Raw genomic sequence first — 22,361 nt, forward strand, 5'->3', positions numbered from 1 at the left:
ACCAAGCAATTGTTTTTTTATGCATTTTTTATTGTGAACTTTAACATATATGCATAACAGTGATAACTTTCAAAGTGCGATTTAACAAGTAGTTAGAGAGCAAATTTCAAAGACTGTTACGGATTATAGTTCTACAGTTTCAGTTATTTCCATTGTTGTAATTGTTGTAAAATATAACATATATACAGAAAGGTGTTAACTTTCAAAGTACAGCTCAACAAACAGTCATATAGGTAATTTCAAAAAATGTTATGGGTTACAGTTCCACAGTTTCAGTTCTTTCCTTATTGTGAAATACAGGATTTACACAGAAAGGTGAAAACTTTCAAAGCACAATTCAATAAATAGCTATAGAGCAAATTTCAAAGAATGTTATAGGTTACAGTTCCACCATTTCAGTTATTTCCTTCTAGCTATTCTAATACCCTAGCATATATACATATATATATATATAGTTTCAGTATTCAAAATCCCTTGTTAAATTCTATCTTGTCTGTTGCTACCCTTTCCTCTCATTTAATCACTTTCTTGATTTTCAAGGGTGTCCAGGCAGTGACCACACCCTAGCTTGTTCCTATTGAAAGGGGGTGTCGACATTATGGGGGAGGGGTGTCGACATTATGGGGGAGGGGTGTCGACATTACGGGGAAGGGGGCTGCATCTGACTCTTGTTCTTAAAGAGGCTGTCAAGCAATTGTTTTTGTAGGCTGTTCGTCTCCTGATAATGGTGGATGTAGCCAGCTCTGCATCCCTCTCAGCCCAGTGTCCTGGGAATGTGGTTGTATTCCTGGGTATGACCTACAGCTGGACCAAAAAAGCTGTGCAGCTTCAGGTTAGTGCTGTGGATGTTTGAAAATATGTCTGCAAAAAAGATGACATGAACACATTTCATTGTGAAAAGATAAAGTGTTGAGTTGCTTTTGACTTTCGGGCAGAAAGCCTGATTTTTTATATTTGGAAACAGAAAACAGAGGACTCTCCGTGTAAATAATATTCAGATGTCTTTGATGAATATTTCTAATCTAATTAGCATCAAGCAAAGATTTGCCATAACACCAGGTATGGCATTTTGGTGTATATGAAAGTCATGACCAGAACTCCTAGAGAAGGAGGTATCCGATGATGAAATTCTGGCAATATATCAGCATGCCATAGAAAAGGAAATCTTCTTGCTTGTCTTAACCTATTCCACATTGGTGGGAAATGAAGAAAATGAGTACTGCAGAAATTAAGGAAAAGGGTATAATGAAAGGGTAGAGACACTTGTGCCTCCAGTTCCAAGGCAGAGTTTAATTGGAGACATATTTGAAATTTGGTTAATAGGTCCACTACCATTTTTGCTGTTTGCCAATTCTCAAGATATTCGACAGATCCGTTTTGATGGAACAGATTATGGAACCCTGCTTAGCCAGCAGATTGGAACGGTTTTTGCCTTAGATCATGACCCTGTGGAAAATAAGGTATGATTTTGTCGTTGAGCAGATGTGGGTGTGCTTTAAGGAAAGAATAGAGGATTTATCGTAACAGCTGACCTGGACTACTTGTAAATCCTCTGCTAAGCTCAGAATGATTATATACAGAAAAACCTAAATATAGACATTGGAACATCATTTGAGAAATTTTAGGGACATTCCAGTTACATAGCCCTCTCCTTGTCCTTCCCATGATTCATTTTACTGGGGATGACTGCACAGCATCTTAAATTTAGTTTCCTCTTTGGAGGTGAGAATGAGAGGCTAGCACAGTGCCGTCCATATAGAATGAGCTTCATAAACATGTTTTTGATAATTTGCTGGTGATGGGAGGAGTGGAGGCTGGAGTTGAGGCATAGAAAGTAGGGGTTAGTAATCTGCATTATAGCATATGTCATTGAGGGAGGGGATTCAATGACCTCTTAACCATGAATATCAGGAAAATAAGTTTTATAGCTTATGTGGGGATAAGTCTAACTCATAACATTATTTACATAATAATCAATTTTACCCAAAGGTTTTTGTATATGACATAAAATTTTTTATATTATCAACCCAATAACTTTACCATTTGGTCTTTAATTTTTAGTTGTATTAATGCTAGCTTACAATGCACTTGAGATGATATTTTACAGTGTCTTTTGGAGATTAATCACATAAGAATTATAAATTTACATTTACTGATTGTCTTACATGATTACTTAGTTATACCTTGATGGTGAATTAGTACTTGGAATGACTTTCAATTGTGTGCTTTTGTTTCTTCCCAATTTGAAACAGTCTGGCAACAGTCAAATGAGATAGGTTGAAGCAAATTGATTCTGTGTCTAATCTATTTGGATTGATAGCGAAATATTACAGTTTTTGCAATAGTTGTTTTGTGTTTAAACACTAGCAAACAAGTCTTTCTTCTTTCTTTTCCATGAACTGAGTCTGTGTGACTCTAGAACAATTATATTATGAGAAAAAAAATCATAGAAAAAAATCAGCTCAAGTTGCATTTATTACCAAACTAGTACTTTTCTGCACAGTCAGTATTTTTACAAGTAGTTGAATAAGAAGACTTAGAAGGAACTTTAAGTTGTGTGGTTGTTTTCATTTCTCAGGTAAGTTTTCTTATTTTCTTGCTACTCAAACTATGGTCCTCGAACCAGCAGCATCCACGTCACCTGGAGCCTGTCAGAACTGCACTCTCTGCTGCACCCAAGTGCTCACTCAGCATTTGCATGTTCAAAAGATCCTCATCAGAGTTTGAAAATCACAGCTCTAGTGGAGTGTCTCTGAATATAAGTACACATTTGCATTTAAGAAGACTAGAACCTTTTATGTTTTTTTCTAGCAAGGTGGATAACCTATTATTTAATGAATGAACATTTTGCAAATACTCTTATCATAGATTATAGTTTAATGCACATATATGTATTCACAGTTAAAATTCCACAAACGCTATTATTAAATCATCAACAGACCCATAGCACCAGTTAACACTCTCATGGAATTCTTGCACATGTTTTATAGTTTGCGTACTAGGCTGAAAAGGAACTTTGCACCTGCAAGAAACGCTCTGTTGAATAAGATGGATTAGTTGAAATGAAATTATGTAAGGTTTAGAGATGAAAGGAACTTTGGCAAATGTCTACTCTAACTTCATTCTTACAGTTGAGAAAATTGAAGCTCAGTGAAGCTAAATGACTTGGTTAAGGCAACTAACCTCAAGCGTGGAAAACTGGGAGAGGAACCTGAGTCTCCTGACTTGTGCAGGACTTGTGGGGACTGAGCAGGAGAAGACATGGCCCAATTTGTAGCCCCAGTTAAACTGCAAATCTTTGCTTCATTTCAGGCTATAAAAGCCACCAGAGTTCAAGTACAATGACTGTGTTATTGGGCAGTGATCAAAGGTTAATAACACACCAGTAGCAATAGAAATATGCATGAGGCACAGAGCTAACCATTTTATATATGCTTTATCTCCTGTAACCTGATGAACTTGGCATTATTATTCCCATTTTAGCAATGAGGAACCTATGGCTTTGTGGCACAGAGTAACTTGCCCAAGGCTTCAAATCTCTGGGAAGCAGCCCAGCTGGAGTACATTTCCAGGCGTGTCTATCTCCAAATCCAAGCTCTTAACAATTACACTGCACTGCCTGAACACTCACTAGCCCCATTTGTATACATATTTCATTTTTTTATTATTATTATTTTTAACAAATGAGCCAGAAATGCCTGTGTTCTCTTTTGTAGATATACTTTGCCCATACAGCCCTGAAGCGGATAGAGAGAGCGAAAGTTGATGGTTCAGAGCGAGAAAGCCTTATTGAGGAAGCATTAGATGTGCCAGAAGGCCTTGCTGTCGACTGGATTGACCGGAAATTCTACTGGACAGACAGAGGGTATGTTTTCTCCTTCAGTTTTAAGCCACGTGGGATGGCAGTGACAGACTGGGTGATACTGCTGGCTTCCTTCTCCACTTTGAACACAGGAACATTTTGCTGGGCACGAGGCTGGGACTGGAGGAAAGATGCTGCCATCACTGTCCACATTTGTCCCCAGCCTCCTTCCCCTCACCACCAGGCAGGACCTTCTCCCCTTCATCAAGATCGGATCAGTATCCATTGGGAGACTTTTGAGGACCAAAACAGTAGCAGGCATTTTTGTAGTTCAGGCTGTTATCATCAGAGAAAACCCAAACAGATCTGAATTAATCAACAGGCATCCTTTGAGCATCTTCTCAAAGTAAATGGCACAGTTAGAGATACAAAGGAGCATGAGGTCTGCTCCCTATACTTTCAGTCAGCTCAGTTTGGTTGGACTGATCAGGGACAAAATTAACAAAAATCCATGGCCTACACATCAGTACAAGAAATGATATAAGACCACATATAAATAATTGTCAGCTGAAGGATGAACTCTCCCAAGAGGGAGGACTGGAAGGGGCTTCAGGGACCAGCCAGCCCAACCTTCTCATTTTACAGATGAAGAAACTAAGGCTCAGAGAGGCCAAGTGATTTATTCAAGGTTACCCAGCCTGGAAGTGACAAATCTTGGATTAGAGTTCAGATTCTGGCTTCCAGATTAGTGAATTTGGAGGAGGGAGAGAAAGCGTCCTGCTGGAATTGTAAAAAAAGTCTTGAGGAAGGAGATGGGATCAGAGGGATCATCTGCTTTCCCTTTCGTGGGAAACAAGGGCACCAGATGAGGTTGTGGAGTTTCTGTCCTCCTTGCAGGCACAGAAGCTGCTCAAAGGGCTGGTGCACGTTGTGAGTTGTGGCTTGTGGGAGCCCCGGGCAGTGGGTGGGGGTGGGAGGAGGCTGGAGGAAGGAAGCGGCTGGATCCCTTCTGTGTGCTAATGATAGCCCACCTCCTGGCTACCTTGGGAAAAGATGTGAACCACAGGATAATGTTTGAGATGCCACATGCTCTAGGATGTTTTCTTACAACAACTTAAAGCCATAAAGTTGAATGGTGGCTGTCTTAGTTTCCTAGGACTGCTCTAGCAGAATACCACAAACTGGGTGACTTAAAACAGCAGAAATTTATCATCTCACAGTTCTGGAGGCTACATATCTGAAATCAAAGTGTTGGCAGGGCTATGTTCCCTCTAAAGTCTATAGGGAAGGATCTGTTCCTGGCTCTCCTGGCTTCTGGAGATGGCTTGCCAGCAATCCATGGTGTTCTCTGTCTCAGTCGTCATATAACACTCTCCTCTCCTCTATCTGCCTGTGTCCAGTTCCCCAAATAGCGTCCCATTCACAGGGCCTGGGGTTAAGACCTGAGCATATCTCTTTAGGAGACACAATTCAACAGTAGTCCATCTTGACATCTGGTGCTTACACAACCATGTTAAAATAAGGAAGAATTAGTTAGGGAAAAGAGAAGAATTGCTTTCACCTCAGTGAAATCAGAGGTCCCAACACACAGAGAAGCTGCAGGGAATTGTTTTATATGCTTGGGGTTAGGCTTTCTGTGTCCCAGAAAATCTCTCTTGGTCTGGATAACCCATGGAAAACAAATTGACTTTCAGAAATATGCCAGATGTATGGTATGGTTTACTGTTATCAATGATGTGGCACCTCTATATCCAGGGTGATGATATTTTCATTCATTCATTCATTCACCCAACCATCTCTTCATTCCTTTATTCTTTGGGTATTTATTTATTGAATAACTGCAATATACCGGACGCTGTGTTGAGAGCTTTATATCCATGATACCACGGAACCCAAAAAAGAACTCTGTGGAGGTAAGTTTTCTTGTCCCCAATTTACAGATTAAAAAGTTGAGTCTTGAAGAGATAAAATAACTTTCCCAAAGTCAAGCAGCCAGCAATGGGTAGATCTGGAATTTGAACTCAAAGATGACCATTTCCAAAGCCTGTGCTCTCAATAATCATTGATATTGACTGCCTCCCCCAACCAGAGTTGATTTAATTGTGCTCGATTCAGAGCAGTATAATAAATTAAAATCAACTTCAGTTGTAATAATGATAAAAATCATAATGCCTATCTTCTCTGTGTGGAACCTATGTAAAAGGATTTTTAAAATGTCAGCTGTATGTAATAATAGAGCTTATACATGGATGTTCTCACAAGAGTCAGCATTGATCGGGACAGCAGATGGCAACGACACTTGACCCTTGGGGGTGCCGTGCTCCTCATATTTCCCCACATTTTCAGGGCACCTCCATCTAACTTTAACAGTGTTTGCTTAATAGCACTGTGTTACCTACTGCAGAAGTAGTGACTTCAGGGTCTAGGCAGGCATGGATGTGTCCTGGAGAATCAGACCTCAAATTCTCACTGAATTCAGCAATAACAAGTTCTTCTTAGGTCCTCTTCCCTCTAAAGGCAGCTGCTAAAAAACAACCTTTAAGTTGTCTGGAAATGAGAGGTTTATAGTCTGAAAACCTTACTATTAGCCAGAAATTGAATGTAAATTACTAAGATTCCAATCTGGTAGCATTAGATGACATGGTAACTCTTACCTGAGTAAAGGAATCAGAGTGGAGAGTTACAGTCTGTATTGACCTAGGAAAGACAGGTTCAAATTAACATCTAACTGTAGGAGGGAAGCTAATTGCTAATTCCCCTGGTGATGCTGTTATTTAGTATTAAGGAGTCCTGGTTCCTAAAGTCAAAAGCCCAGTAAAAAAGAATTGAGGGGGTACAAATACATTTATAAGGTATCTATTTACTCGTTCTTTTAAGGTAACAAAAGTTACCTGAAACTAAAAGTCAGTCTTCTAGGGTGCCAGAAGGAGGGTGGGTACTTCCTCTTGGAGATGACATTGAGACCCATTAGAAGACAGAAATAAAGAAAGGGGTGCTCCATTAGATTAAGGGATATACTGGAACTCATGTGGCCCCAAATGACTCTGTTCGTCTTTGCTCCCTCATTACCAATGCTGGAGTTTGAGATCTGCATTCTGTATGAACCAAGTAGAAATTCATTATTAGGTGATCACCATGGGGAGCTTTGAAGTTAAATACGAGCAATCCTGCCTTGAGACATCTCCACGTTCAGGAGTTTGTGTCGGTTTCATTTCTCTTCACTTAACTCCTGTTAAAAATAGTCAGAATTAAAGATGGGGTAGCACTGTGATCAGAACTGACAGTTTTATCTCCTCTGGTCACCAGCAAGTGGGTCAAAATATGCCTCAGAATTCCTCCCCTCCCAGCAAGGGAAGAGGAGCAGTGACAGTCGTGTCTGAGTGGGGACAGAATTTGACACGGTGAGTTTAAAAATATCTTCCATCCTTCCTATGACCACTTCAGTTGGGAATAAAATCACCTTTTCAAGTGGCGTTGAAGTAAAAATGGTTTCAAAATACTGTCCTGAGTTGGTAGCTTGCAAAGCGTACCTGACCCTAAATAGGCCCTGAGCTACTTATACACTCTCTCCTTCCTGCATACAGTCTGCGAGGAGGAGTTTATAGAACTGTGTTCCGAATCCAGTGGCTGGAAACTGGACTGAATAAACCACTTGGAGGAGCACTTCTTAGCTTCACGTACAACAGGAAAGGAGAGAAAAGTCTTGCCCTGCATTTTGGGGCAGTGTTGTTTCATGAAGACCTTGCCGCAAGGCAAGGTGGTAGACCCTTAACAGATGATTGTTGAGTTAATAAAAAGTGGTTATATTTTCTATTTTGTGATAGGGAAATAGGGCAAGCAGGCAGCATATTTAGGTAGTCCTGAGCCCTACTCGTAGCCCCTTTGCCTGTTGTCCTGCTGGTGCCAGAACATTCTCAGAAACCCATGTTAGCTTGTAGGTGAGTGACAAGGGACATACAGAATTGATTTTAGTGTTTCAATCTGTCCAGTTTTCCCCATCCCTACTGCCACTGCCTTTTCTCAGCCATCTTCACCTCTCTCCAGTCTTGCCTTCTCCACACTAAAGCCACAGAAAACTTTCTAATGTGAAATTATGGAATGTCTCACACTCTTTGAGGCCTCTTGAGACTCTGTACATGCTGATTCCTCTGCTTAGAGTTCTCTTGCCTTCCCCACCTTCCTTTCCCAGGCTCCCTCCTTCTCATCCCGGCCCATCATCCTTACCTCCAGGAATCCTTCTCTAACCTCCTAGGTTGGGTTACACACCTTCCGTGTGTCCTCCAGTTGCATTCTTTATCTTGATACCTTTCTCAGCACTTAACCTCTGTGCTCTATTGTAATTCTCTCTCCCCCTCTCTCTCAACTATAAACTCTGTAAGGAAAAAGACAGGTTCTCTTCTTTACCATTATATCTTCAATGCTTAGACTAATCCTTGGCATACACAGTAGGCGCTGAATAAATATCTGTTTGATAATAAGGATTTGTTTGACAGATAAATATAGAAATTAGGCAGTAAGAATTTTGTCCCCTACCAGATTGCAAAGGGTCATTTTTTTTAAATTTAAAGATCAGGTACTAATATTTCAGTGCTCCCAGCTGTCTTAAAATCATATGGGAGAGATGAACTAAGATGGCGGCTAGCTGAGACACGGCTAGCCTCCGTGAAAAACACTAGTTAAAAACCAGAAAGTGACCTAGAATACTGGTTACAGCAATGCACCAGCTGGACGAGGGCTCCTAGCTCCAGAGGGGCTGTATACTTGGTGAAACCGAGAGTCGGCATTCTGAAATGAGTGAGTAAGCTGGCTGGAAGACCCGCAGCCATGCGACGGGCTGGGGAAACCAGGGTTCAGCGTTTGGAGACCGGCTGGCTCTTTAAAAAAAAAAAAAAAAAAAGGGAAAAATCCAGGAGTGGCTCCAGCTGCGATTGTAGGAACCACGCAGTAAAACACAGCAAGAGGGGGCTGAGCCGGCCTCTCGGTGTCTGGCCGGGAAGATAGCCTGCAGCAGATACCCTTGGGTCCAGGGGAATGGAGGGGAGAGCCGGAAGCAGAAAGAAACCCCACGGCTAGCAGCTGGCCCCCCGGAGGGCTGGATAAACTCCTGCCCAGGGCCGTGCCCACAGCCCAGAGCCCTGCCAGTTGTCCCAGAGCTGGGAAGGAGGAACTGTGCGAGGAGGAGGGGGCTGAGACGCCCCGTTTGGCCATTTTTGCCTCAGGCTGAGAGCGCGCCGCTGCACGGCCCGGCGGCCTGGGGCTTCCCTTGAGGAATGGCACGCACTGGTGACGTAGCATGGCATTCCCTAGGCTGAGCTCCTGGAGGAGCACAGCTGGGAGGGGGGATCCGCTTGGAGAACCCAGGGATGCTACACCAAGTCTGGTGGTTTGTGGATCAGCAAGAGAGAGGGTCTGGGGCTGAAATGAAATGAAGGCTTATACTCTTGCGGTGGCCTTGAATCTCCAGGATCCTGGGGGATTTGAACATTAAAACTGCCCTTCCTCCCTGGCCACCCGTACACATGCCACACATTCAGGGCGGACAGCTCCAGCAACACACCCAAACTGAGTTCTCCAGCTGAACCCACAAGAATCATTTCCCCACACACCGCGGGAACAAGGTTGAGAACTGACTTGAGGGATATAGGTGACTCACAGACGCCATCTGCTGGTTAGTTAGAGAAAGCGTACATCACCAAACTGTGTTCCTGAAAAACTAGATCGATATCCCTTTTTCTTTACAACTTGAAAGAACCCTATCAAGCAAAACAAATGCCAAGAGGCCAAAAACAACAGAAAATCTTAATGTATATGATAAAACCAGAAGATGTGGAGAATCCAACTCCAAACACACAAATCAAAATATCAGAAGATACACTGTGCCTCGCAAAATTAATCTAAGAACTACAATTGAGGAATGAAAACATGGCAAAGGATTTAAAGGGCATCAAGAAGACCACGGCCCAGGATATAAGTGACATAAAGAAGACCCTCGAAGAGCATAAAGAAGACATTGCAAGAGTAAATAAAAAAATAGAAGATCTTATAGAAATAAAAGAAACTGTTGGCCAAATTAAAAAGACTCTGGATATTCACAATACAAGATTAGAGGAAGCTGAACAACATCTCAGTGTACTAGAAGCCTATGGAACAGAAAATGAAAGAACAAAAGAAAGAATGGGGAAAAAAATCAAAAAAATCAAAATGGATCTCAGGGATAAGATAGATAAAATAAAACATCCAAATTTAAGACTCATTGGTGTCCCAGAAGGGGAAGAGAAGGGTAAAGGTCTAGAAAGAGTATTCAAAGATATAAATACACAAAGCATAAATGCCCAGTGAACTCCAAATAGAATAAATCCAAATAAACCCACTCCAAGACATATTCTGATCAGACTCTCAAATACTGAAGAGAAGGAGCAAGTTCTGAAAGTAGCAAGAGAAAAGCAATTCACCACATACAAAGGAAACAGCATAAGACTAAGTAGTGACTACTCAGCGGCCACCATGGAGGCGAGAAGGCAGTGGCATGACATATTTAAAATTCTGAGAGAGAAAAATTTCCAACCAAGAATACTTTATCCAGCAAAACTCTCCTTCAAATTTGAGGGAGAGCTTAAATTTTTCACAGACAAACAAATGCTGAGAGACTTTGCCGATGAAAGACCTGCCCTACTTCAGATTCTCAGGGGAGCCCTGCTGGCAGAGAGACAGGGAAAGGAGAAAGAGATATAGAGAATTTTAACAGACATATATAGTACCTTACATCCCAAATCACCAGGACACTCATTTTTCTCTAGTGATCACAGATCTTTCTCCAGAAGGGACCATAAGCTGGGACATAAAACAAACCTCAAGAAATTAAAAAAAAAAAAAAAAATTGAATATACTCAAAGCACATTCTCCAACCACAATGGAATACAAATAGAAGTCAATAATTTTTGAACTAATTCCACTATTTACTTCCTACATGATATAAAATACACAAACTCTAAGGACAAATCAGTGGTTTTGAACTCAATGTAAAATATGTAATTTTAGAAAACTGTATAAAGGTGGGGGAATGAAGGCGTATAGGAACATAGTTTATGTGTCCTATTGAAGTGAAAGTGGTATCAAAGAAAAACAAGATTGATATGGATTCAAGAGGCTAATTTTAAGCCCCACAGTAAACACAAAGAAATTATCAGAGAATATAACCATTGAGATGGAAAGTAGAGTTTGGGTTAAGAGAAATGGGGGAAGGGGCAATGGGGAGTTGAGAAATGAGTGTAGGGTTGCTGTTTGAGGTGAAGGGAAATCTCTAGTAATGGATGGTGGGAAAGTGCATTATAACATTCTAAACATGATTATTCCCACTAATGAAAGGCTAGGGAGGGGGTGGAATGGGAAGATTTAGGCTGTATATATGTTTCCACAACTGAAAAAAAAAAAAAAAAGTCTAACTAGATGACAATTGAATGCTAAGGAAGAACTTGGATGGGACTGGAGGATAGAAGACACGTGGCTCAAAGGGACACAGTTGAGACATAAGGAAAAGTAAATATAGAATGTAAACTTTGTATCATTGTTGAATCTTTTGTACTTCTTAGCTGCGCTTAATGGGATTGCATAAAAGAATGTTCTTGTTCATGGAAAGTGCATACGTGAATTATAGTGTATGTTCAAGGATGTGTGCAGCTAACTCTCATATGTTCAGAAGACAGAGCAATAGATGATGGATGATAGATAGGGAGGGAGGAAGGGAGGGAGGGAAAGAAATAGCGATGTGACGGCATGTTATGGTTGGTGGATTGAGCTATCGGGGGAGGGGGGTCAGGGTATGATGGAGTTCTGTGTGTGGGGCTAGTATTGTTTTTGCAACTGTTCATGTAACTTTGAATTTATTTCAAAATAAAATAAAAAAAATCATATGGATCTCCCTGGCAATGTGGAATATGACTCCCAGGAGGGAATCTGGACCTGGCATCGTGGGATAGAGAACATCTTCTTGACCAAAAGAGAGATGTGAAAGGAAATGAAATAAGCTTCAGTGGCAGAGAGATTCCAAAAGGAGCCGAGAGGTCACTCTGGTGGGCACTCTTACGCACACTTTAAACAACCCTTTTTAGGTTCTAGTGAATTGGAATAGCTAGCAGTGAATAACTGAAACTATCAAACTACAACCCAGAACCCGTGAATCTTGAAGATGATTGTATAAAAATGTAGCTTATCAGGGGTGACAATGGGATTGGGAAAGCCATATAGACCACACTCCCCTTTGTCTAGTTTATGGATGGATGAGTAGAAAAATGTGGGAAGAAAAAAAAAAGGCACCCAGTGTTCTTTTTCACTTTAATTGTTCTTTTTCACTTTAATTTTTATTCTTATTATTTTTGTGTGTGTGGTAATGCAAATGTCAAAAATTAATTTTCCTGATGAATACACAACAATATATAATGGTACTGTAAACAATTGAAGGTACACTTTGTTTTGTATGACTGCATGGTATGTGAATATATCTCAATAAAAATGAATTATTAAAAAAAAATCATATGGAAGAAAATGAAAGTCAACATAAATCCCTGCCTCCTGTCTTTGTGTGGCTCACCCTTCTCCCCTGCTCTGTGACCCTGGAGGCTTCCTTAGTTTGAGCAGGAGATTAGGGTGGTGTGAAGAGTAAGCAATGGAGGTATTTGCACTCCTGGCTTTGTCCCTCCGAGTCCACTGACAGAGTCCCCTTTTTACCTTATCCTTTCACTTGTCTTTTAATTTCCTCAGATAAACATTGGGATGCTAATTAAAGATTGTGTTTAAGAAAAAAAAAATTTGTGGCTGGCTGGTGCTGACTGTGTGTGTTGTGGGGTGGAGGTATTTTTTTGTCTGTCTTTGTATTTCGTTAAGTAACGGGGAAGGAGAGTTGTTTGATAAGTAAAGTTGATGTAACAAGCCTCCCTATATTACAACATTTTAGGAAATCTCTTATTGAAAGGAGTGATTTAAATGGAAAGCATCGTGAAATAATAATTAAGGAGGACCTTTCTCAGCCACGAGGAATTGCTGTTCATCCAAAGACCAAGTAGGTATTTGAGAAATAAGGTGCCTTTCTGCAGAGGTCATGTGACATTCATGCTTGATACACCAGTGTCCAGAATTTGTCTTAAGACCTTCGGTGGTCAGTGGAATTGGAAACCAGGGAAATCCATTTAAATGTCCTTTGATTTTTTGTTCTTATATAATAATTTTGTTGTTTATATGTCTTTTTAATTTTAAGTAAATTCCGTTTCTTTTTAAAAAGAAGTAGACTGTAATTTATTAATCAATTAAACATAACCCCATTATTCAACAGTATCTGGAACAGTTCATTCTACTTTTAAAATCTTCTATATTGCTGTGTCAAGCGGAGAAGAATATTTGGATTGTATGATTTTTTAATTCTATTTAGAAAAATAATCATAAGATATGTTCAAATGATAGGACATTTCTAGATTTATACAAGAGAAAACAAATTATGAAAGATTAGAAGGCAGTGTATGTTGTTAATTGTGCTGTAGTTTATGGCATAGAAAATTAGGAGAATAACAGATTCCTCCCTGGTTGTAAAAAATACAGCATAAAAAACAAACTCTATTGTATTTACTTTCACAATGGTCTATGAGAGATAATATATTAGTAGTAATTGATAATTCATTTGAAGCCAGGCAAATAATTCAAACAGTGAGAATGTAACCATTTCTAAACAGGCCAGTAAAATAGATATTGAGCCATGTTGACATAAAAATGTGCTTCAGCACAAATGTGGAACTTAAAATATCCAAGTTAGCCAAGTGCATTGTATAAAATAGAATAATAAATATGCTCTTTCTTTTATGTTGTAATTTTGCATATACAGTGACTTTTACCTATACACATCAGGAGGACAAGCTAGGAAGGTTTCACTGCCTTTTGCAGCATGAAATGCAAACACACTTTTGATTTGTAATATACTACATTTTTTTTTACTTTTTTTTTGAAGTAATTTCAAAATTACAGGACAGTGCCACAAAATAATTCAAACTCTATACAAAAAATTCCAGTGTACTTTCAGTCATACTGCCAGATACCCAGATCCACCAATTTTAACATTTTTTCACCTTTCCCATAGCGTTCATTCTATCTATCTATCTATCTATCTATCTATCTACATATCTGTTCATAATCTACCTGTTTTCTGAATACTTAAGAACAGGTTGCACATACCACAATCTTTTAACACACAATACTTCTATGTACATTTCTTGCATATAAGGATATTCACTTATGTGATTACTTTAAGTACAGTTATCAAATTCAAGAAATTTAACATGGATATAAAGCTTACATTCTATATTTTAAGTTTTTCTTATGTCCCAATAATGTCCTTTTAAGCCTTTTACCCTTTCATTCTTAGATGCCATCCAGTATCATGTATTGCATTAAATTTTCATTACTTCTTTCCTTCCTCCCTTCCTCTCTCCCTTCCTTTCTTCCTTTTGTGGAACCATATACAAAACATAAACTCTCCCATCCCAACCCTCCCAAGCATGCCGTTCAGTGGGACTAAACACATTCATGATGTTGCAGTACCCTCACCATCGTCCATTACTATAACTTTCCCTTCATCCCAAACAAAATCCCTACACTCATTTTGCATCAACTCTCCATTGCCTCTTCCTTCCACCCCTGGCAACTTGTACTCTACTTTCTATCTCTATGAGTAATTCTCATAACTCAGAGAAATATTTTCTGATATTTTCTTTGTGGTTACAATGGTACTTAAATTTAATATCCTAAATCTATAACAATCTTGTTTGCTTTGATAACAACTGAACTTCAGAAACATACATAAACTATGTTCCTATAGCCCTCCACCCCCCTACTCTTATGTAGTTCTTATCACAAGTTACATGTTTATATATTATGAATCCGAAACCATTGGTGTTATCATTACTTTTTTTTGTATGTACCTTTTAGATACTGTAGGAAGTAAAAAGTGGAGTTACAAATCAAAAATACAATAGCATTCTACATTTTTTAAACTAATAATTTATTTGTAATATAACAATCTGGACTTTAATGCAGTATTTCTTGCCTGAGATGCTGTCATAGAAAAGATAATTATTTGCTTTTTAAAATTGCTTGTCCAATACATAAAGCTATATTTTGTCCATCTTTATTCCTTAGTGTACCACTTTAGTTTTTCCTGAAGTAATTTACATTGACATTTTCAATAATGAAAGAGTGGAAAATATTTTTGTACAGAATTTATTTGTTGTGTGCTTTCTTGATTAAAGGAGATTATTCTGGACTGAAATGGGGATTAATCCACGAATTGAAAGCTCTTCCCTCCAAGGCTTTGGCCGACTGGTTATAGCTAGCTCTGATCTGGTGTGGCCCAGTGGAATAACGATTGACTACTTAACTGACAAGTTGTATTGGTGTGATGCCAAGCAATCTGTGATTGAAAAGGCCAATCTGGATGGTTCAAAACGTCAAAGACTTGCCCAGAACGATGTAGGTGAGGCTTTGGGATGGGTGATTTCTTCATGATGATTGAGCATGTGCTAAATACAAAATGTGTTTACATATACAAACACACAAACACACACACACACATATACTATTAACTATCTGGTGAGAAAGGAATAGAGACAGACAGACTTCTCCAGGGAATTGTGATCTGTGAAGATTACTTTAACATTGGCATATTGGATTAAAAATAGTGATGTATAATATTTCTCTTTTCCAAGATTTTCTAAAATCAGAATGAAAGTGTTAAAGTTTTGCAAGCTTTGCCAGAGATAACTTGGTTGCACTGTCATCATTTCTTAAATTTTAGAAAATATCGTTTCCAGAACTGTGATAAAATCACATTTAGGTATTACTGAATATCTATTGATTACTCTTGATGTGCAGAGATTAATAAATATAGTTTTCTTCTCTTTTGTATTTTCAGTTTTTGCATGGGAATGTCATATGTTTTCATAAATATCTTTAAAACATTGTAACCTATACTAAGTGTTAAAAGAGAATTACAAATGGCTATGGGAGTATGCTGCAGTGTGTGATTCATTTTGAATTAGGAAATCTGCAGAAGAGACAGTATTTGAACTGGACCGTGTAGTAAATAGATGGTGGTGAAGTAGATGGTTATAATTTAAAATAAGGCTGCAAATGTGGTCTTTATATATTAGTACTATCCAGAAAGATTGGCTGAACTTAATTATGAACGTGCTAGAGATCCATTGCATGTTCTTGTATGTGATAAGATTGGTATCAAAGGATGACCACTTAGATAACAGAGTAAGAGTTGGATTGGAATTTGGAGAGAAGGTAATCAGTTAGGAGGCTACATTGTTGTCTAGGCAACAGTTAATAAGGGTCTGGACTAGAACATTGCTATTTAAAAGTGGAATGGAGGGTCAGGGTATTAAAAATCATTGTGATTTTATTAAAAAAAAAAAATCACCCAAATAAATGTAAAATTATACCTGTGCTATATATAAGAGGGTATAAAGATATTTGAAAATACCTAATCAGAATGTGAAGCCTATATATTCTAAACCAAAAAGCGTAGCAGATATTTTTTGTATTATTTGTATGGCTACTGTAATCTATGACCAGTGCAACTTCCAATTCAAAGCTCCTGTCAAATAATTTGATTTTATAGCCATTCTCATCATTATAGCGCCATCTGCTGGTACATAAGTGGTGGCTTCTCAACTGCCAGTTCAGAAGTTTTAATGTGAGGATCAAAATAACTCATTCTTTTTTTAATTGTTAAATATAACATATATACAGAACAGTGATAACTTTCAAAGTATGGTTTATCAAGTAGCTAGAGAGCAAATTTCAAAGAATGTTATGGTTCAAAGTAGCTCATTCTTAATGTTAAAATGGGGTTATTTATGGCACTTCTATAAAAAAAATTAAGGAAGGTTATGTCTAATATGGGTATTTTTTTGTGGAAAACTATAGCTATATAACCATTCCCTTGTTGCATTTATGGTTTTAACTTGGGACAAAAGGCTAGAAACTATGACAGGTCAAGACAGGCCTTTTGATTTTGCCACCGGTAGAGGGAGTGCATTCATCCTAACACATCCAACTCCATGGCTAGTTTGCAAAAAGACTGGCTTAGAGGATGTGCCTGAACAGGACTAAAGCCTCCAAGCTTGTTCCTCTTTAGCATTAATCCCTGACCTGTTGAGATCTATTAAAACGTTTCCTGAATTCCTTATAAAAGTAAGTGTTACATTTGAAACAAAAGTTAATTTTTAAATAGCAGTCAACTGGTTATTTTTCTTCTAAGTGCCAAATAATGTCAACTTATTATTTATCTTATTTGACTGATTTCCCCCTCACATTGTATTGATCAGCTTTTTTGCTGTTCTATGTTGATATTTTAACATTCATCCACTCACGCTAATGGTTCCTTCTAACTAAAAAATCCTATTTTATCTCCTTACCATCTGTGATAGCTAAGTTCAATTTCAGCTTGGCTAGATTTGATGTCCAGACGTTCGGTAAAGCAAGCACTGGTCTGATTGTTATTGTGAGGGTATTTCTTGTTATTATGAGGGCAGTCATTTGATTGCATCTGTGACTGACTGCTTACATCTACAATCCACAAAGAAGATTTCCTTCAGCAATGAGAGAAGTCTCATCCAGTCAGTTGAAGGTCTAACAGGGATGATTTCAGCAGTCAGAAAGAATTTCTATCTCTACTTTAGCCAGCCGGTTTCTCCTGGGGAATTCATTGCAAACTTCATCAGAGTTCCCAACTTGCAGCCTGTCCTATGAATTTCAGACTTGCCATGTCCCACAGTTGCATGAGCCAATTCTTATAATAAATCTCATAATATTTACATAAATATACATATATACATACATATATATATTATTCTATTGGTTCTGTATCCCTATAATTTTTCATAAACTTATTTCTCATATCTAAAACAGTTAAGTAAAAAGACAGGCTACTGGCATCCACACACATTTTTGCCTATCGAGCAAATGAATGTTTCTCAGAGGATAATTGCAAAACAGTGTTTAAAAAAGAGCTATATTAAGATGACCTTTTTAGAAAGAGATACCACTTTGTTTTAGGGTTTATTCAAGGACCTGATGAGGAGGAGAAAAGAGCTTTGCTAGACTATGAAATAATGAGGATTTTATATACAGCTAAGGTGACCACACTAATTTCTTTATAGCCTTCAATATGTGTGTGGTTGTGAATATGGCATTCAGCAGTACATGTGGTGGTTTGGAGCTATGTACCCCAGAAAACATTTTCTTAATATAATCCTGTGGGTGTGAATCCATTGTAAGTAGGAACTTTTCATGAGGTTGAGTTATGGTGTGGCCCATCTCAATCAGGACAGATCTTAAACCTATTACAGGAGTCCTTTATAAGCAGAGTGAAATTCAGACAGCTAGAGAGAAAGCCATGGGAAGCAAGAAGTTGACATTCAATGGAACCTGGAAGAGAATGGAGAAGCCAGGAGATGCTGCCATGTGCATTGCCATGTGTCAGAGGAGCCAAGCACTGAAAATCACTGGCAGCCAATCCCAGAACACCAGTCTACAGGAAGAAAGCATTTAGACTTTTCTCGTAGTCTCAAAACTGTGAGCTAATAATTTCCATCGTTTAAGCTGGCCCATTGCATGATACTTGAGCAGCCACGGAATCTAAAGCAGTACACATGAACTTATTCCAGATTTCCATATAAACAGTCTCTGTATATAACAATTACCCAACAGAAAGTGACACAAAATTACAGTTTGCTGCTCAGAAAGCCTATTTTAATTTTACCTTGAAACTACCAGAAACCTTCCGTATACTGTAATGTGAGTGGGAATGGGAAAGTGTAGGTTCTCTTTGGGGAAACCTCAACTTGTGTGGAAAAAGTGTGGAATAGTACTTGCCATTTAGGAATAGGAAGAATGTATTATTATATAAAAATAATATTAACAATACCTTTTAAAGAACACTTATATCCATTGTATTGTTGATACTTCAGTTGAGTTGCACATATACTTATTAAGTGGCTTTTTTTAATGCCAAGCTCTGTGCTCAGGACACAAAAATCCACTCAGGCATTCATTCAATAAATAAATCAAGGTTTTGTTGCATTGCATTTGAAGTGACTAGGGAGGGCATTTACATACCTAAGTCTGAAACTCTGAGGAGCTATTAGGGATAGAGGTCCAGATTTGGGAGTCATCAGCCACCTAGATGGTTATTTAAACTGTAAGTACATGAACTCATGAAGGGAAAACATGCAGAGTGAGAGCAATAGTGAATCACTCCTGAAAGCTTACAGAATATAATCCTGGAATCTAGAAAAGGAACAAGATAGCATTATGGATGCTAAGGGAGTAGAGTTTCAATAAAGGAGGAAGTGGTCAGCGGTGACAGACAGCTTCAGAAGTCTTATTGGGTAATTATTTTAAATTATCCATCTGTCTTAGTTTGCCAGGGCTGCTATGACAAATACCACACAGTGGGGTTGGGTTAGACAACAGAAATGTATTGTTTCATGGCTTTGGAGACTGAAGTTCAACATCCAGGTATTGGCGGGACTTGCTTTCTCCCAGAGTCTGTAGTACTCTGGCAATCCTGTCACATTCTGATGTCTCTCTCCTTTGTGTTTGCTCCTCTGGTTTCCACTGACTTCTGGCTTCTATTGACTACTTGCTTCTGGCTTCTGGATTCTTCTGACTGACTACCTCTGAATTTCCTTTACTTATAATGAGTCATGTGGATTAAGGCCCATCCTGATTCAGTTTGGCCTCATCTAAATAGGATCTTTAAAGATCCTATTCATAAATGAGTCTGCTCTTTAACTAATAATAACATCTTCAAAGGTTCTATTTACAAATGGATTCATGCTCACAGATTTGAACATGTCTTGTGGGGGAAATGAACCAATGTCCGACACCACTTGACTTGGCAACTAGATCTTAAGTTACCTTTGCTGAAACAATTTCAGAGGCACAGAGAGGTGGGTTTGGTTGAGGTAGGGGGTCTGCAGGGAGCCCACTTAGAAATCAATAGGAGTGACAGAAATAGAGACAGTCCCCCCAAAATTACTCCTTCAAAAAACTTGCCCAAGAAGGGAAGGAAAGAGATGAGGAGAAGCAAAAGGGGCCAAGAGGATGAGGCAATTAAGATGGGAGGACTTGTGGGTATTAATAGACTGAAAGGAGCTAATGGGATGAAGAGAGTAAAGATATAAAAGAAAGGGATAAATGACAGAATAAGGCCCTAGAGAAGGCAGGAAGGATGACATCAGGAGTGCAGGTCAATGGACCAATGTTAGATAAGAGGAAAGATAAGAAAGGAGTTGGTGGTGCCAATGCAAAGAAATGTGTCATTGGAGGTGGGAATTTGAGGAGACTTATTCAGGGACCTCAGATTTTTAAAAATCCTCCGTGACAAACTGTGAGTTTTGTCTGTTATTTATCACTGCCATTTGAAAGACAAGGAACCTGAGGCAAAGAGGGGAAAACTAAATTATTCAATTTCAGTCTATAAATAGTGACAGGACCACTGAACACAAAAGCATTCCTGTCCTGGCCTCCTTTTTCTTGGTGCTATTATGTCCATCAGCCTGCATTCTCCCACTCTCCAAATGCAGAGTGACAGTGGACTTTCCTAGAATCTCTTTCTACCAGCCTCCCATTCTAAGATGAGTTTCCCCCAACATGTTGGTTCTCCTTGATGCAGGTTGTAGGTCAGTAGCTCATAATTTGCTTAGTAGCTTTATTAAAGAATTGACACAGTGAAGGCATTGTGTATGAGCATGTTGCAAAGCTTGCCATTTTGTAAATGTTCATTGCAAGACAAGGATTAACTTAATGGCTTTGAATTGTTTCCAGGCCACCCATTTGCTGTAGCTGTGTTTGAGGATCACCTGTGGGTCTCTGACTGGGCTATGCCATCTGTAATAAGGGTGAACAAGTGGACTGGCAAAAATAGGGTACGTCTCCGAGGCAGCATGCTGAAGCCCTCGTCACTGGTTGTAGTTCATCCATTGGCAAAACCAGGTACACTGGAGATGTGACAGTCTTTCTTTGGCTGATATCTGCGACTATTTTACTTGTTTGATGGCAGGGGGGATGGGGATTTTGCAGTTTTCATTCATCTAGGGGGATGTTAATATTTCCTGAGATTTGGACTTAATTTACACTAAGGCAATCTGATAATGAATTTTGGCTTTATCTCCTCAATCTCATCTTTTCTTCACTCTTAATAGTTCCTGAACTGTTTCTACTTAACCACTTACATCTGCAAAGACTCTTGGGTTAAAGGCATCCAAGAGGGGTAATTTAGTCATTTGCAAAGATGCTTTTACCTACATTTGAGCCATTTTGTATCCACTGAGAGTGCTGGTGAGTGTCAGCAGATGGAAAAGGCATGCTGAGTTCTACAGTAGCTCTTCTGTCTGAATTGCTTTTTGTCAGTTTGACTAGATTGTGACCCAGGAAATAGGAATCACATCTGCCTAAGGAGCTTCTTGAACAAAGCACTGACTATACTCAATAAATACTTTAAGGTAATAACATTCTGAGTTTATCTTATGGGAACTCTTCTGAAATAGCTCTTGTTCTGTGCTCCATTTAAATACCCTGAATTTCTTTCCCCAAAAGCAGTATAACTGTGACTGGCGTAAGTCCAGGTCTTTTCATGTCCAAGTGCATCCGTGAATTCACCTCATTTGTCCACTAGGAGCAGATCCCTGCTTACACCACAATGGAGGCTGTGAACATATTTGTGAAGAGAAGTTTGGAACTGCTTGGTGTTCATGTCATGAAGGTTTTATGAAAGCCCCAGATGGGAAAATGTGTCTGGCTTTGAATGATCATCAGCTGTCGGCAGGTAGTTGATCAATTATGTGGGTGAATTATCTTACCTTGGCACAAGATTATAGTTTTGTATCTATCCCTATGCTTTTGCTGATTTTAAATATTTTATATTACGAAAAGCTTCCTTGCTTTTAGGGATGCTGTTCTTTTTTTATCTTCTACTGAGTTTTGGGTTCCTTATTACAGACTTAATTCAATTGACCTCTTCTAATGGTAAAACTAATGAATAAAACATAATATTTAAAGTCAAGCCACAACAGTCTACCCCTCCCCCAAGAGTATTTACAATGGAGTAGTCCAGTCTTGAAAATAACTGCCAGAATTTTGCCACCTCACAAAAAGAGAAATATTTTGTTGAAAATTTTTATGGCTTCAATTTTTAGAGGTAATGATACACAATTCCCCTAAACTACATGACAAGTCTTAATGTTAAAAACGAAGTCTTTCTGAAAAAAATAAATTTTAGGATATCAACTGTGGGAAATCCAATTTAAGAAGACTTACAATCATGATTTTTATGAATAATGCTTTGAGAAAGAGGAAGGAAGAGCAAATAAAATCTGATGGGTTATACTAATTTGTTTCACTTGAATAAAAAATGTAGATGTATTTGGATTCCTTCTTTTGACATCTTTATACCAAAAAGAGACCAGAGAATGTAAATTTTATTCAAAAATGACATTCTTATTTATTT

At 38.7% G+C, this 22,361-nt stretch overlaps 1 protein-coding gene across 1 annotated transcript in view; it reads left to right on the plus strand.

The window, feature by feature from the left end:
• The window catches only part of EGF (epidermal growth factor), a 93,740-nt gene that overhangs the window by 42,703 nt on the left and 28,676 nt on the right, over positions 1 to 22,361 (plus strand). The window contains exons 9-15 of the mRNA XM_037830461.1: positions 707 to 832; positions 1,324 to 1,460; positions 3,717 to 3,865; positions 12,753 to 12,857; positions 15,091 to 15,314; positions 20,681 to 20,848; positions 21,531 to 21,680. Coding sequence (XP_037686389.1) covers positions 707 to 832; positions 1,324 to 1,460; positions 3,717 to 3,865; positions 12,753 to 12,857; positions 15,091 to 15,314; positions 20,681 to 20,848; positions 21,531 to 21,680 — 1,059 coding nt within the window. The remainder of the gene's footprint in view (positions 1 to 706; positions 833 to 1,323; positions 1,461 to 3,716; positions 3,866 to 12,752; positions 12,858 to 15,090; positions 15,315 to 20,680; positions 20,849 to 21,530; positions 21,681 to 22,361) is intronic.

The sequence above is a fragment of the Choloepus didactylus genome, chromosome 3, assembly GCF_015220235.1.
Source record: "Choloepus didactylus isolate mChoDid1 chromosome 3, mChoDid1.pri, whole genome shotgun sequence".
NCBI lineage: Eukaryota > Metazoa > Chordata > Mammalia > Pilosa > Megalonychidae > Choloepus > Choloepus didactylus.